The sequence below is a fragment of the Pelodiscus sinensis genome, chromosome 2, assembly GCF_052426305.1.
Source record: "Pelodiscus sinensis isolate ZL-2025 chromosome 2, ASM5242630v1, whole genome shotgun sequence".
Taxonomy (NCBI): domain Eukaryota; kingdom Metazoa; phylum Chordata; order Testudines; family Trionychidae; genus Pelodiscus; species Pelodiscus sinensis.
The window spans coordinates 138,162,887-138,180,104 of NC_143053.1; the positions used below are offsets into that span (position 1 = coordinate 138,162,887).

General features: G+C 41.3%; 1 protein-coding gene across 2 annotated transcripts in view; it reads right to left on the reverse strand.

The window, feature by feature from the left end:
• MARCHF6 (membrane associated ring-CH-type finger 6) overlaps nt 1-17,218 on the reverse strand; it is a 100,166-nt gene that overhangs the window by 4,380 nt on the left and 78,568 nt on the right. The window contains exons 19-26 of one of the 2 annotated variants that reach the window (XM_089776440.1): nt 15,240-15,441; nt 12,113-12,182; nt 11,479-11,574; nt 10,343-10,524; nt 8,557-8,691; nt 6,042-6,131; nt 3,122-3,254; nt 515-650 (exon numbers count right to left, since the gene is read on the reverse strand). In XM_089776440.1, coding sequence (XP_089632566.1) covers nt 515-650; nt 3,122-3,254; nt 6,042-6,131; nt 8,557-8,691; nt 10,343-10,524; nt 11,479-11,574; nt 12,113-12,182; nt 15,240-15,441 — 1,044 coding nt within the window. The remainder of the gene's footprint in view (nt 1-514; nt 651-3,121; nt 3,255-6,041; nt 6,132-8,556; nt 8,692-10,342; nt 10,525-11,478; nt 11,575-12,112; nt 12,183-15,239; nt 15,442-17,218) is intronic. The other variant, XM_075921472.2, reaches the window with a different exon arrangement.

Below are 17,218 nucleotides of genomic sequence, written 5' to 3' on the forward strand. Positions count from 1 at the left end.
TGTTAAAAGGTTTTTGAAGCAGGATGCAGGTAATCAGGTCATTGAGACAATGCCCTTTCTGGTAGAAATAGCAAGAAACTGTTTTTAATTTGTGATCCTGTCTAATATCTGTTTGAACTGATAACCTATAATCCATTGCAAGTTTCTTTAGCTCTTGGTAACAGTATTTTATTGAGGTACTTTATTGTGAAGGAATCTTGCACTTTATTAGGAGTGTATGCACATTGATATTTTTCAGCTAAATACCTTGTTTCCCATTATTTCTCCAACATACTGCATTGAGAAAAATCAGTACACAGCAACAGCATTTGTTCAACTATATTAAATCAAACATGATTTCTAATTACATATAATTGACGCCAAAGATGTGCATGAAGAATGTGCCCAGCCCATAACATGACAAAATAATGGAATGGTACAGGATTTTATATCATTCCTCAATTCAAAAGAGGTCTGACCTCTAGTCACAATTTAAGAAAAATCTCCAGACGCCGAGCAAGTGATAAGTACATACTTGTCATTTTTAATATGTTCATAAAGGCGCTTGAACTGGCGGACCTGGAAGGACAGGATACCCATCAAAACCACCACCATGAGTAGAAAAGGATAAATTCGGCGCTGTACTAAATTTTGCATTTCAGCAGTAACACCTGTAAAACATATACACAGTTAAGTCCACAAATATCCATGACATCTTGCAGAATCCAACAGCAGTATTGAACAGACCATGCACTTTTTTTTTCCTCTTTGTGCACTGCCACAAATAAGGCTAAATGTTAGCATGAAATATGCATTTCTAAATACTATGTCTCGAATGAATCATAATTGAGGAAAACCAACTAATCTGCCCATCTTTGTAAACAAGCACACTATCAGTTCTATCGCTAGTATCTAGTTTTACTGAAATAATTAGCTTGTGAATATAGTCTATGTGTACTCATTTATGTTATACTTTAATTGGAGAACACGCAAACAACATGTCTAACATAAGAACTGGGCACTGATGCCTGAAGTTATAAGCACTGTGAAAACCCAAGTTGCAAAACCAAACAGTGAGCTATTTGCTTACAAACAAAGATATATATTTTCACATATGATGAGAGGTTCATTATGCCACCTACATTTATGTGCGAAGTGAATGACTAACTGGTATAATTACTGGACCTCCTCTATCTATACAGCCACATACATAAAAGCTTATCAGTAATGAACAAGTGATAACCAAAACAGATGTTCCATTAAAACTTTAAATTTACTAGGCTCAAATGGATAATTGTGAACATTTCAACAGAAACATCTATAAAGAATTCAGTTACTGCACTGGAAAGCAAGTGGAAACAGTTCACATCTACAGAACTCAAATTTAAGCCACACTCAAATTCAGAAACACTTTAAACAACTTGAATGTATCAATAATAAAAAACATTAGTTTCACCTGTTCAGTCTTTCCTTTGCACCAGAGGGTATTGTCTAGACTGCAAGGATCTATTGGAAAAAGATACGCAAAATGTGCTCTGCATTTTGTGTATCTTTTTCCAATACTTTTGTTGGAAGAGGCTTTTCTGAAATTTGGCCTGTCTAGACTGGGCCACATTTTGGAAAAAAACCCTCCTTCGAAAGCGCCTTTCTTCCTCATGGAATGAGGAATACAGGGGCTTCCAAAAGAGTATGTTTGCTCTTCTGCAAAAAAAAAAAAGTGCGTTCTCTGGATGCAGTGGAGCTTTTTTGGGGAAAAACTCCACAATCTAGCCATACCCTGAGAATTAATTCTTTTTCTTCAGCTCAATAAGCTTTTACTGTGATAAAACATATCTTTACTTATACTAAGCAGATTCCTGGCCTCAGTGAAATTCACTAGGGATGTTAACTACTCATCCATGCTGGAAGCCATATAGGGCATCATTAAACAATTACAATCCACACTCAATGGGAACCCCATCCTGAATGAAATCTTTCTTGAACCCCCACTACTGCCTTACAAATAAGTTTATCACCAGAAGCAAACTCTCCTCAGACCAAGACACACCAACACAAAGCAGCACCCAAACCCTGCAGAATAAATGCAAAACCTGTAGACTTATTTCCACTGCTATGACAATCAACATTCCCCAAAATACACCTTTCAAAAATCTATGGGTCCTACACTTGCCTATCACAATCCTTAGGGTACAATCCGAAGCACAAAATGACTCAATAACTATGTGGGTGAAATCACAGAGTCACTAGTTCTTTAATTAAGTCAAACAAAAAATGATAAGACAAAGAATATCATAGCACCTTTGGGTGACCACTTTTCACAAAATGATCATTATAGCTGACTTCTAGTTGTCTTCCTTAATGGAAACCTGCACAACACTTTCAAATAATGAGCTTAGGAGCTCAAATTCCTTTTCAAGACATTAAAAATCTTGGATTGAATAAAAACACTGGATTCACGGTTTAATACAAAGAGATATAATCCACTTAACGCCCTCCTCCCCCACTCTCCTTCTTCCAAAGGCTTAGATGTTAACAGATTACTTCACCTTGAATGGCCCCTTGAAATGAGTGTTAATTACTTATGCTAAACAATCTTTTCCACCTTGTATTTAACTGTAACACAGTGATTACATTTCCTAAACCTGAAGAGCTGTGTAAGCTTCTCTCTCTCATATACAGAAGTTGGTCCAATACAAGATACTACCTCTCCCACCTAGTCTAATTACTCATTTAAAACATTTATATTCAGTATATCAAAAAATGAAACAAAATGCAGGGTGACATCACTATTTAAGCATTTAAATTTGTTAGTTAACACTGATGCTATGCTGCATTTCCTTTACTACATCTGAGATCAAGTCCCAATTAGAGAGCTTACAGCTGCACCGCTGTACCAATGCACCTGTGCTGCTGTAAGATCTCGTGTAGCCATGTTGGTGGGAGAGCTCTCCCATTGACATAATTAATCCATGCCCACTATGTCGACAAGAGAAGCTCTCCCACCAACACGCTTATGTCATTTTTGTGGGGTGAGTGGGTGGGAGAGCTGATATTCATCCCCCAAGCTGATGTGTTAGTGTAGATATAGCCCGTTAGGCACAATGGACAGATAATTTAACAGGTACCTACAATTTATACTTACCTAAAAAGGGAACGATGCCAGATGATATAATATAAGGTACACAAAGGGAAAGCAATAAAACAGAGATGACAGGTGCTGCCAATTTACGAATAATAAAATGTAAATCAATATTGCGAATCCCATTTGCATAAACCTAAGAAGAAAAATGAAAGAGTCAGGAAGAGTGAATCAGAAGAAAAAAAAAATCACTACAGGTTTTGTTAAATAAAATGTTTCACATAATTCAAATATTTCTTTAAGAACATGAATATTTCTTAAGTGTACCTAGTTAAATTGTAGTGGTGATCCCTTCACAGGTTACCATAGATTTATGGCTGGTCTACACTTGAAACACTACAGCAACACAGCTATAATCCACCTCCCAAAAAGCAGTAGACACTTATCAGCACTATAGCTATATATACAATATAAACACAGGACATATGTCCTGAATTATTAGTGCAATAACAATTATTTCATTTTCTGACTTGAGTATTCAAAATTGACATTTATGTATTTTATTCAAAGAATTGATTTGGATATTCTGAACAGAAAAAGTAAAGTCGCACTCAGGATTGGTCAGTTTACGGTTATTGGTCAGATTGGAATAGGTTGATTCTCCTATTCCAAGACTGATTTTGACTCCCAAATTTGCCTACACTTGACAAAATCATATGCAAGTTTATCTAGCAGGGTAAGATTCTTCTGGAAAGCTTTAAGCAAAGCAAGAAATCAGTTCTGAGATATCAGGATTTCAAACTCCTTCAGGAAATTATCTGAAGACAAAAAACTGAACACACAAAACCCTCACAAATATCAGAAGTAAGTGCAACTTATTTTTGAAATTTAGACAAGGGAGAACATTAAAAATAATGAAAACATACAATTAAGGTCACCCAAACCACTTTTACTTGGTATCACCATTCACGGAGCAATGAAAACCAGGAAACAAGCCTGTCATCAAACAATGTACCATTGCCCTGCTAGTAACTCCAAAACAGAGAAGTGAGATAGCTGAACTGGAACTAAGAGTGTCTTAAAAGTACATAGTGATAGAAATGTAGCCTTGTTAGTCTGGTGTAGCTGAAGCAAAATACAGGACTATGTAGCACTTTAAAGACTAACAAGATGGTTTATTAGATGATGAAGTTTCATGGGCCAGACCCACTTCCTCAGTTCAAATAGTGGAAGAAAACAGTCACAACCATAGACTATTTTCTTCCACTATTTGATCTGAGGAAGTGAGTCTGGCCCACGAAAGCTCATCATCTAATAAACCATCTTGTTAGTCTTTAAAGTGCTACATAGTCCTGTATTTTGTTAAAAGTACATGTATCTCTAAAGTAAAACTCGAGTATCTTAGAATTTACATAGAGCTCAAATGACAAAATGAAGCATTTACCTGTCTTTACCAAATAAGCCAATATTTGGGACAATTACCAGGAACAGTACAATGTATCAAATGACAACATTATCATACAGAGATTTAGCAGAAACATATAGCTGTAGCATTTAGTGATGAAGGTCAGTCTGTATCACTTCTGGTTCACAAATCATGAATAGTAAACATACAAATGATACTCTATGGTACAACAGTTACTCTCTTTAAGCATACAGTTCAGCGATAGGAACTTAAGTTTAGTGAGTGGGCCACTCCATCTCAATGGGTGCAAGATTGTTCCAACCAAGACAGTCTCTCATGATAGGATAGTTTTGCTAACTGCTCATGAGTATGTAGAAGTTGCGATGTGTGCCCAGCAAACTGTAGCAGTGTTTTGATTAGATGCAGAGGGAGCACAAGGCTCTCGAAGTCAACAATATATGCAATCAGCATGCACCATACTTCACGTACCATTGCCTTACATGCATGTTACTTAAGTAATATCAGTAGGAAAAAAACTATACAGACAAAATGCAGAAGTATCTGGCAACCTTATGCATGGGCAACAGTAAAGAAAATGTCTTGTGGGCTGCAGGTTGCCTACCACTGATATAATGGCTTAACTTTACTAAAATAAATGTCTACAGCTTTATATTCCTTGTTAACACTGAAGAACCCTTATTGAACATAAAGATTCTATTCCACCATTAATAAAAAAGAATATTTTACCTTAGTTTATCTTTTGAGGGCATGCAGGATCTCTTTACTACGTGTTTGTACACCCAGTACATTGAGGTCCCAATCCTGATTATAACAGAAGTCACTACTGTACTGAACTGCTGTAAATCTACTACTCCTCATGATTTGCGAACCAGAAATAATACAGGCTGACTGGGGCTGTGAAGGTTTAACCAGTAAGCCTCCTCAATACTGCAGAGAGTATGCAGGCAGGAGCTGTTCTGGGTGGGAATGGGCTATTCCAGCTGAGCTGGAGTGCCACCCTTCCCTGCTTGCCTCCCCCTTTAATCAAGTTAACCAGTTAAACAATATGTTTAACCAGCTAGCTGATTAAATGGGATTTTACATCCCTAAGGCTGACTGTAAATTTCAAGGATAAGTTGACATGGTTGGCATTTTGAAAGATCATCTATTTACTTATAATTTGAACAGATATAATCTAAGACAAACATAGAACTTCAGAGGTATTTTTAAAATATAGACTTCAACTACATTTTAAAGGCTAGAACTCAAATTAGGGAGTTTATACACATGGGCACAGCATGGCAGATAATTTGCATGTACATACAAAGTCATGCATTCCAGAGTTGAACATCACAGATCAATTATGCAAATAAAAGAGTTTTAGTAATTCACAGACTTTAAATCATATACAAGAATCTTCAGCAAGAAGTCTCTGTGTACAGTGTCTGCCAACTGTGCAAAATCAGTTAAGAGTGTATGAATGATTTTAATTTTAATGTATGTATTTCCATACATTATAATGTCCAAATTTAACTTTAATTTCCTTAGCTAATACTTAAAAATATTTCATTTTCTTACCTGTTCGATAACTGTTTTCAACCACCACTGAGGGCCCATCAGAGTTATGGCAGCAATTATTTTGGCATGCAGAACTCCAAGAGCCCAGTCCTAATTTTAAAAAAGGGAACATAAAAGTAAACTGTATTTTCTAAATGTGTCCTGACCAACCAAAGATTTAGTACAGAAAATCTTTAATATCAAAATTACTTAAAATCATTAGAAACTGAGTTTTCTATTTACAAAATGGAGTAGTTTAAAGACTAGGAATGTTCAATTTAGATTAACTAATTGAATAGTTGATGGGATTTCCATCAACTATTTGGTTAGTCTATAAGGGTCCCTGCCAGGCTCTTGCTACAGTTCGAAAGTGAAAGCCCCACAGGAAGTGCGAGAGAGGGAATTTAAATGTAATTCCAGGCTTCTGAGTGTTTCCCTACTTTTTTTGGGGGGGGGGGGAGGGGGGAGGGAAGACTGAGGTAAAGTTTCTGGATAATCTTTTTAATTTAAACTTCTTTGTTCTTGTTATTTCCATTGTTATGTCATGATAGTTTCATGAATAATCAAAATCAGATATGTAAAATTGTTAGAAGTAATAACTTATATTATAAAAGCATACCTCCAAAGTGGTGAAAAAATACAAAGTAGTTATGGGAGATTCAATATGTAAATTAATGTCTCTCAAGTTGAGACTGTTTTACATACTTAGTTACTGTAAGTAAATAATTTGTTTGCATAGAAGTTAGAGATTCACCATCTCAGAATTCTTTTTGTTACTTGGTATTATAGCTTTCACATGCTTTCTTATGCTGTAGTTAAAGTTTATTTAAAGTTAATTTTGGGATGAAACAAACATCTAGCTGTCACAGCCCACAGTAATGCCACTAACTCAATCCCTTTGCATCATTCCTAATCCATCTAAAAACAACACTGCTAGACAAATCCAATTAACAAGGGAATTTAACCACTAACTCTAAATCTGGGTCAATAGTTCCTCCTTATGAGACTTGGTACAGGTAGGAGGCAAATGACGATTCCTATTTTCAAGTATCTAGACCAGGGGAATGGGCAACTATCATAAGGCCACAAAAATTCACTAAAGCCCTTGGGAAGGAGAAGAATTTTTTTCTTAATGCATACGCATATCAGAAATGTCTTCTACAATACAGCATGTAAGTCTTTCACTAATCTGTTGTCCAGTGTGCAGAAGAGAAAGGAATTAATAAATGAAAACATAAAAAATAAAAACAATCTTAAAGTTTTGTTCTGCCTCTTCCAGTCTCTGCCTCTTCTTTACTCCCCCGGGCGGAGAGTCTGAGACTGGCAGCAAGAGCCCATACACTGTGTCATACAATGTCACTCAAATATGACCTGGTTGTTGTCACACACTTCTGGTTACTGCTTTCCCAATAACTTGGCAGAAATGCACCCCTGCTCGTCCTGTCTCCCAAGATTGACGACAGGCCACAATCAGATTGACTGTGGGAGAAGGGAGCCATTGGGAAGGCAAGTAACCTGATCCACATGGCACAGAGCAGAGCATCCCCCCGTGTTAATGATGGAGAGGTGGTTGGGACAATAAGTGGCACTGTAACCCAGTTCCAGGCTTTGCTCAATTCTCCATCCATATAGAATCCGTCAGCATCCCAGGCTCACTGTTCTGGCTATTACCTTCCCACCGTTAGGAGTCTATCTTTCTCTACCCAATGCTAGGAGACCAGGGAAACCACCTCGCTGGCCCTCCACACCCAACCAATCAGAAAATGGGGAAATGCTAACTTGAGCTGGATTTCCTGAGGTGGAATCAGAGCCAATGGGGAAGCAGCAGCCTTACCGTAAGTCTGTGCTGGCTCAACCTTATTTTTCCCCCCACGTTGGGCTGCAACTTCGCCTTTAGGCAGGCCAAATACAATGATCTGACATGCTGGATGTGTTGGGTTGCCAGCTGCCTATCTCTGAGTTAGGCCAACAATTTACATTTACACAGCTCCTTTCACCCAGAATGATAAAAAAAAGAAGCACATAACTATTTACAGAGCACAGCACCAATGAAACATAGCTGCCCCTGCAATGGATGCTGGCAACCAAGCACCCTGCACAAGAGATGGATGGAAGAATTTTGGCCAACAACATCTGTATAAAACTATTTCTTTTGAACAGAGTTATGGTGTATTTTTTTTTTAAAAAACAATCATGACTGGATGCCTCTGAGATCTTTATCTGCCGTTCATAGCATGATCTATCAGTACTTATCTAGACACAGATGGATGGTAAAACAGATCTTGTGAAAAACTGAACCTGTGATTCCAAAGAGTCAAGCAACCTACTTCTAGTTTAACAATGATAACCCACTAGTTGCCTTTTTTAAAACTACAAAGCACACAAACTAAAAAATGCTTTAATACTTAATCATATAAAAACCCATACCTAATACAGTAGTTATAAAAGCATCTAGAGAACCTCATATTTTAGTAAAAAACAATGAAGAGTTGAAAAGTCTGAATTATATTAAAAATAAATCCAGCAATTAACTGACCTGCCATGGGTAGAACAGAGGTGTCTGATCCAAGGGAACTCTCAAAGGAGCAACAATTACCAGCTCAAACAGAAGACCAAGCAAAAGTGGAACCACACCAGCTAGCAGCACAGCTACTATCAGTGTCTTCATTATCTAAAACACAAAAAGACTGATTTGTAAAAATGATGCCAGATGGCTAGTTCTGGGCAAAGCTGCACCTTTTGATTTCTCTATGTTTAAAAGTATTTTTATTTTCCTCAAGAATAAAAATTCAAAGGCAGAAAAAACTGAATTAGTACATATGCAAAACTAAGTTCTGTTAATTGTAAATTACAATACACACTTTGTAACAAAATCTGCATTTTTAATCCTTTTTAGTCCCCCAAAATAATTAACAGGCACCTACATGTGAGAGTCTTCTTTTTTCCTAAACTACACACTCATATTTGACTATCATAGCACGTAAAGTACCCAATGGTCAGTACTTAACCAGGAAGAATTCTTCCAATGCTTCCCCTTCCTTACATAGGTTGAACCTCTCTAGTCTGGTGCTTTCTGATCCAGAAACATCCATGTGGTCCACCATGATTTTAGTTTGCATTAATTTATCAAGCCCTGGATATAAGGCTATCTACTCGCCCGTGGCGAGTAGATTGCAACCTGGAAGAGCCGCGTTTGGGCAATCTGTGCATGCGCAGATCACTGGACAGTGTGGCTGGTGAGCAGGGATCGCCGTGGTTCAGCGAGCCCTGCTTATATCCATTTATGAGTATGGTCAAGTTTTCCACAAAATTTGTTTACAGCCACCAGTCCTGATTCACAGTATTCTGTGCTGTTATTCATCTCTAATTTACCCCTAAATGTTTACTAAGAGTCCAGTAAGCAACAGAAGTAATCCTGCTAGACAATATTGTTTGGCAAATTCTCTGGTTTGGCCACCAGTCAGATCCCGAGGGTGCCAGACTAGAGAGGTTCAACCTGTAATTAAGATGTTGAGTTGTTTGCGTTATTTACATGTTATGTGGTATTTGTTTTAACAGATTTAACAATTCTATCCTTGAATTTTCTTTGGCGCATAATAAAAACAAAGGCATTATGATCTAATTACCTTTGGAAGTGTAGGAGTGAACCCAAGGATATAATTTTTTTTATTGACATTAGCAATTTCTTTTGGCAAACTAAAGTAATTGCAAATGAAATAAAGAATGTGCTGATCATGAAAACAGATATAGCAAGAAACATCTATTAAAATTGCTGTCATCTGTAAATTTCCAGTAAGATTCAACCTTGAGTGGCCCTTTCACAGGTTAACACTTTCCCCTTGCATCTCTAAAATGTATTAATAAAGGGGAAAATTATGTTACCATTCCCGAACTATAAGGAGAGGGAGTAGTGAAGTTTTATAACAAACCAATTTAAACAGGTGAGGGCTTGTCTTGATCATGATGAAAGTTTTCCCTCAGTGTCAAAGTCACTGTTAGTATAAGAATATTGTGAAAATTCTCTCTCAACTGGAGAGGTTGAACAATCACTACAAATCTGGTGATCTGAAAGAGCTTTCTGAAAATGCACTGTGCAGGTACACAACAAATGTCTTCTCACAACTGACAATGATCTTCCCTACTTCTTTTGCCATTTTACTGATAACATTCAGTCTCTAAACAAATGAATACTTCACTGGATAGTATTACATTCACATTTAAATGAAGTACAGTAGTTAAATAGTATTGTAGAACACAAAGGACTTATTCAGTAATATTCTCTTTGAAAATATAGCAAAAGCTTTTTTCAATTGAGAACTTACCATGAGAGACCACTCTTTAACCTTCTGAAATATCACTCTACGACCTTGCGGCATCCATGCAACTAGAACGGTCACTGCCCGAATGGTTAGCCAGCAGACATAAAGACCACAAGCAGCTGTGTACAGTTCATGGATTTTGGCTGTTCCCGTCCAAAATGACATTAACCAACGGCCAGCAAATACTGAAAATGCAGAGATTGATAAAATATATTAAGACTAAGTAGTAGGATTTTTTTCTATTAGTAAAGGATCACAAAAACTGAATAGCAAATTTGCCTCAGTCTCCAACCCAATGTAAAATAATAGCTCTCAAAATCTTGTGCTGAGTTCACAAAAATTGCACATTTCAACTAGTTTATCATCTCACATTCTAGACAAAAATAAAACATCCACAGTAGATTCACTGCTCTTAATTTCAAGGATAAAAGTTTAAAAACGAAGCTGAACTAGTAATGGTTCTCTCTCACAAATTATGGAAATCTATTAAATTTGTGGCATTCAGTCTAGCACGACATGTCTAGACTATACCAAAAAATTCTTACAGTAAGCTTGGAATGCGATCATTTTATAGTAATACTGCAATCTCTCCATAGAAGCAGTCTTAGTATCATGATGGTGGTGCCCATGAAAGCATCCCAAGTATTTAAAAATAGAAAAAATAACTTTCTTCCTTCCTTTCCAGGTTATAGAAGAAATAGCTCCATTGTCTTAGTTATGGATTTGGATGATTGCTTGCTTATATTTATGAGAGCATGTATGTTTGTGTGAAGTTACTGAAAAAAATTAAGTCAAAGAAAGGAATAGTTTGAAAGAAGTTTAGGTCCATGGTCAACTCCTCTCTCACAGGTACCAAGTTACATAATGTAAATATATCTTCTGTGAAAAATACCATCTCTAAAAACGTATTAGGCTCCTAAACTGGTTGACAATTTCACTGTTCTGGGGAAACCATTATTGCAGGAGATTGTGACTGCAGAAAGGTGATCTTTCTTGAAGCTACAGGAGGACAAGGTCAAGGGCCCAAGTTGTATAAAGGAAAGCCTGAACCTCATGGTTGTTCAGATTCTGAATCTGAGACTGTTCTAGACTTATAACAGGGAAAACTCAGCTGTGGGTTTTGAAGGACTAACACCTACCAGAGTCAGAGGTTGGAGTTGAGATGATGTCTAGTAAGTTTTTTAGTATGCATGAAGGTTCTTTTATTATTTTAATGTTTTCTGTAATGCTTTCATCTTAAAAATAAACATGCTTGCTTAGAAAGAGCAATGTGGTAACTTGTAATTGTAGCAATTATACTGTTAATAGCCTCAGGTGAGAAAAACACAAGACACTGGCCTTTTATTCTAGTTTGCCAGAGATATCACACTGCAGGCTAGGCAGAGACTGTGCTATTCCTAAAATTGCTGGTTTGAAAGGAGACACACACACATCTTTGCCAACTGAGGTGAAAACTGAAGAACAGGGAGCCTAGAGTGGGTGCCCTCAGGGAACCATGGAGGGGCAATATACATGCAGTTGCTATAAACTGTGATAGTAAGATGTACAGAGGACATCAGTCTCTCTTTCACTGTATTGACATATGGATAAAGATACTCATTTTGATTTACAAAACATCCCATCATTTTAAATTTAGACTATTACACTATAAAAAATGTTAAAAAACACATTCCCAACATTTTTCTGTGATTGCATGGTTTTAAATTTAAAATCAACTATTGCCATAAATCTTATGTATGTAGGTGCTTGTTTTGTTTTAGCATAAACACATACCTGGTAATGTAAGGCAGATAAGACTGGCAATCAATAATGTTATACACATGAAAACAATCAACAAAAATATCTGAAAGACAAAATACAAAGGGAGACAATTAACAGAAAAACTAAAAGTTGCTTAACTGACTATTTACCTGCTAAAACTACCTGGGATATAGGATATCATCATCCTACACAGTATTCTGGGAGGCAAGGACTCCTGTTCCTTCTTTGAAAAGCATGTGTGTCATACTTCCAGGGTTAACTGCTCCAGTACACCCCTTTAATCACTCCTACCAAACTCAGAAGTCCCACACAAGCTTGTTTTCAGCTCTGCAGGAATAAAGCTCTGCTCCATATTACTGAGCTAACAAATTCTGATATACCTGGCACTACAGTTTCAGCTAGTTTTAAAGCCACACTGAACTTTTCAGCCTCCTTCTGTGCTCATAGCTCCTAACCAGGAACTGAACTAAAAGTTCATTCCCAGAGACACAACGGACCTTGCTTAACCTGGAATTTTAGCTACCACCAGACCAACTGAGATGACCTGTAGATTAGTCTAGATAGGCAAATTAATTGCATGTAAAAATTCATACTAAATCAAAAAGTCAGGACAAGTACATTGACTTTTTTATTAATTTCTAAAATACATGCACTATAATACCAGTTTCTAAAGCTAACAAAACAATCTCATCAAATATTACCACAGAGGAAGAAAGGCCACTGGCCAAGTAGTTGAGATGCCAGTTTTACAATTCCTTGGAATTAAGAGGTCCTTTTGGTTAGATATTTGCCTCAAAAAAACAAAAAAAAACCCACTCTGCTCCTTATCTCTATTTAAAAAAAAATCACTAACACAAAACTGAGCGTTCGTATCTCATCAGAAATCACAATGTGTCTGAGCTCTATAATAATGGATGCAAAAGAACATAAGGGGCTGATTATAGGTTTCAAATTGAAAATTTTAGATTGAAGTCAACTACATAAATATAAACTAAAAAAGACATTTGCTAACAAAGTCCAAGGTATAGGCAGTCCCCTGGTTACGTACAAGATAGGGACTGTAGGTTTGTTCTTAAGTTGAATCTGTATGTAAGTCGGAACTGGCGTCAGCCGCTGCTGGAACTGATCAGTTTCAACCGCGGCTGAATCTGGACGCCAGTTCTGACTTACATACAGATTCAACTTAAGAAACCCAGGCATCCCCAAGTCAGCTGCTGCTGAAACTGATCAGCGGCTGATTCCAGGAAGCCTGGGGCAGAGCAACTCTGCCTCGGGCTTCCTGTAGTCAGCTGCTGGTCAGTTTCAGCAGCGGCTGACTTGGGGACACCTGGGGCAGAGCAACTGGGGTGCTGCTGGGTTGCTCCAGTAGCGCGACTCCTCAGCGCTACTGGAGCAACCCAGCAGCACCCCAGCTGCTCTGCCCCAGGTGTCCTGATTCAGCCGCTGCTGAAACTGACCAGCAGCGGCAGAATCAGGACGCCTGGGGCAGAGCAGTTGGGGTGCTGCCGGGTTGGACCAGAGCGGCACTGCGGGACCAACCCGGCAGCCCCCAGCTGCTCTACCCCAGGGGTAGGCAAGAAAAGCCTGGTCTGCTGGGGGGGGGGGGGGGCACTAGCTGCACCACCCCCTCCCCCCCCCCCAGCAGACCAGGGAGACGGGGGTGGCGGACCGCCCAAGACCTCCACGGCTTTGCTCCGGCTCCCTGGTCTGCTGACCTGGGAGACGCGGAGCAAAGCCGCAGAGCATGCGGGCAGTGGGACAGTCCAGGCGCGCTGCGGCTGTCCCACTGCTGGCGTTCTCCGAGGCTTTGCTCCCAGGCTTTGCTCCCCGTCTCCCTGCAGACCAGGGAGACGGGAAGCAGCTTTTCTCATCCCGGAGGACGGGGGCGGCGGACCGCGGCGCATCTGGGCGTCCCGGGGCGAGAAAAGCCCCGTTCGTAACTGCGGATCCGTCGGATCAGCATAACTCGGGGACTGCCTGTACTAAATAAAATGGAGGACAGTAATTAGTTAGCTTCCAAAAATAATTCTATCATCCACTCTTCCTTAAATATACTCTATCTGTTTTTCCCTCTGCTTATATTAATGTAGTTCTTCAGAATCCTAGTGATGGACCACAACCAAGGTTCCCTTCAACTGTGCAACTAGCTAATAAGCCCTATGCAGGGGCTCAGGTTTGCTGTACACAGAACTGCAGCAGACAGGGGAAAGGCCCCCTTCTTATCCTATGGACCCAGCAGGGAGCTGCCATAAGGGGGGGGAGGGGGGAGAGAGATGGATGCTGCTCCGATCCCAGCAGCAGGGCCAGATTAAGAAAGGGGCTTTAGGAGTTACAAGCGAGGGCCCCCATTTGAGTGGGCACCCTTATCTCAGGGTCCTGAGCTGTATCCCATAAAGCCCCAGTGTTCTGGGGCATCCCTTCATTAGGGTGGAAGGCAAGAGGGAAGTGGCAACACACACTGCCATTCCTTCCCCTTAGCTGGAGCTGTATCACTGCAAGTGCTGGGAAGCTCTGTCCCCACGTCTCCCATTAGCTGGGAATTGCAGCCAATGAGAGCTGTGGAGGGACGAGCCTAGTAGGTGATTGCAGGGCAGTATTGACATCTGTTCACCACCACCACAACCAAATGGGAGCTGCCCGAGATAAGTTCCCTGGCACCCAAATCCCATCCCAGTCCCCTCCATCACTTTAGTTCTCTCCTAGACCACACACTTGAACCCTGAACCTCCTCCTGCACCCTAACTCTTGCCCAGACTTCGATACCACATTCCAAACACCTTTGGCCCCAGCCTGGAGCTCCCTCCTGCACTTAAAACACCTCATATCTATCCTCACCCCCACTTCAAAGCTTGCAGCCCCAGCCAGAGCTTCTCATCCCCACAACCCCAAGCACCCTCCCATACTCCAAACCCCCTTGTCTCACCTCTGCCACAGGTCATCTGTGTGCAGAATGAATTTTGTTATGTGCACCAATATGGAGATGTGTACCACATCATCTCCATATTGATGCACGTAAAATTTATTCTCACACAGACATAAAAAATTAGGGAGAACACTGACCAGGACCCCACTGTAATCTATATTTGTACATCACCTAGCAAATAGATGGTCCTCTTTTTAAAGTGTTATATCTACCTACCCTGAGTGGGAATTTTAAAGGCCTATGGTAAGGCTGGAAACCCACAGGTCCTCCTTGCTGAAGTATGGCTTGATGGGCTGCATGAAGACCTTCTCCCACAACTGGAATGGCATTGTTATTGCGAGCATGCTGGTTATTAGGTTGCTGGTTTGCATTGTTCTCATTTTCTTCCTGGTCTCCAAGTAGGTAAGAATGGAGGTCCCTGTGACAAAAAGCATTAAATGATTATGTAACTTCCTCGGGATTTGTAACATGAACCAACACCTAGAGAAAGCACACCACACAACTATATTTATTAGCGTTTGTTTGATAAACAAGGTAAGAGGACTGATCACTGGAATGAAACAAAACATAAAACCAGCTTTTGGCAGGTTTCATTCTTTTTTCTGTAAGGGTATGTCTACACAACAGTGTTATTTTGAATTAACTCATTTAGAATTAGTTAATTCAAAATAATGCATCTAGACCAAAAAACTAATTCGATATAGCGTTTTTCTAACTCAAAATAGCACACCAGTCCCTTCCACCAGGGGCTCGTGCCCCATTCCTCCCTCTTGTCCTTCCACTTATCCTTCCCTAGCCCCCCCTTCCTGATGTCAAATAAAAAACACGTATTTTCAAAAATAGAAACTGGATTTATTTAACACAACTGGGGAGGGGGAATGAAACTCTGGGGAGACAGGGGAAAGGAGGTGGGAGAGGGCAGAAAAGAGGGTGGGAGAGGGGAGGGGGAAAACTGGGAGGAGGGAGCTGGAAGGGGGAAGCAAGGGGAAGAAGGGGGAGGGGAAGCTCAGGGCTCAGGGTCTCGCCAGGCCAACCACCTCCCAGTATGGCGGGGAAGGGGACCTCGGCATCCCCAGGAGGATGGGGAGGAGGATGTGGACATTGGGGAGGAGGGTGCGGAGGCTGAGGAGAAAGTAGTGGGGGGGGGGGGCGCGGGAGTGGGAGGAGGAACAGTAGTTGGCAGGAGGCACCAGGCGCAGGACCAGCATGAGGCACCATGCTCTGCAGCAGAACTTGCAGGTTTGAGTTCAGCGCTTGGTCCTGAGCAAGCTGCTCCTGGCGCAGCTGCAGGTCCTCCAGCATTCAGGCCTGGACGGTGCAGTGCAGGGCTCACAGGGCCCCCAGGTGCTGGTCCCAGTACTCCTGATGCATGGTGGTGGTCCGGGGCAGGCCGCAGGTGTGGGAGCATGTCCCGAGCGGGGTTGTGCGCCCTGCACGAGCAGCTGGTGTAGCTGAAGAGAAAGAAGAGAAGTGGTCAGTTCTCCCTAGGAACACAGTGGATGACGCCCCCCCGCGACGGGAGGGCAACCATGCCCTGCACCATCAGAGCCGATGTGCTTGCACAAAGGCCATGCTCAGGATGTCTGGCTCTTCCCGGGACTGGAAGCTGCCCCAAGACTGCACCCATGCCCCTGTGCCGTTTATAGTGTGGCCGGGGCAGGGGGAGAGATCGCCTGTGTCTATGTAGAGGGGGTGTGTGAAGGGAGAGCATCCAGCTGAGTCCCATCCCGGGGTTGGGAGTGTGTCAGGTCTCTTCACACATGCGTGTGCCTATTGGGCCACGGCCTCTGGGTGTCACGCAGCTGGAGCCACCTGCCCAAGGCTGGCATGGCAAGTGCTCACATGAGCACAGGTGGCTGTGATATCCGTGGGAGGCATGCCCCATGCGCGCGGTCCTTGGTCTCCCTCGCCGCTTCCCCCCTGGGTAGGGAACAGTGCTGGCACTTACCCGGTATGGCCTCCCTGGACGACCCTGCCGATTCCAGTGCTGGAACAGCTGGCAGTGGCCCCTCTGGTGTACCTGGGTCAGGGCCCTCCGGTCCCAGCTCGCTGCCTCCTGGGCTGGTGCGGACCACCCCGCCTCTCAGGAGTCGATTGAGGGCGGGGAAGTAGGGGCAGGTGGCAGCCCCTGCTGCGGCACCACCCCTGGTGGCCCTAGTGTACGCCTGCCGCAGCTCTTTAACCTTCAGGTGCAC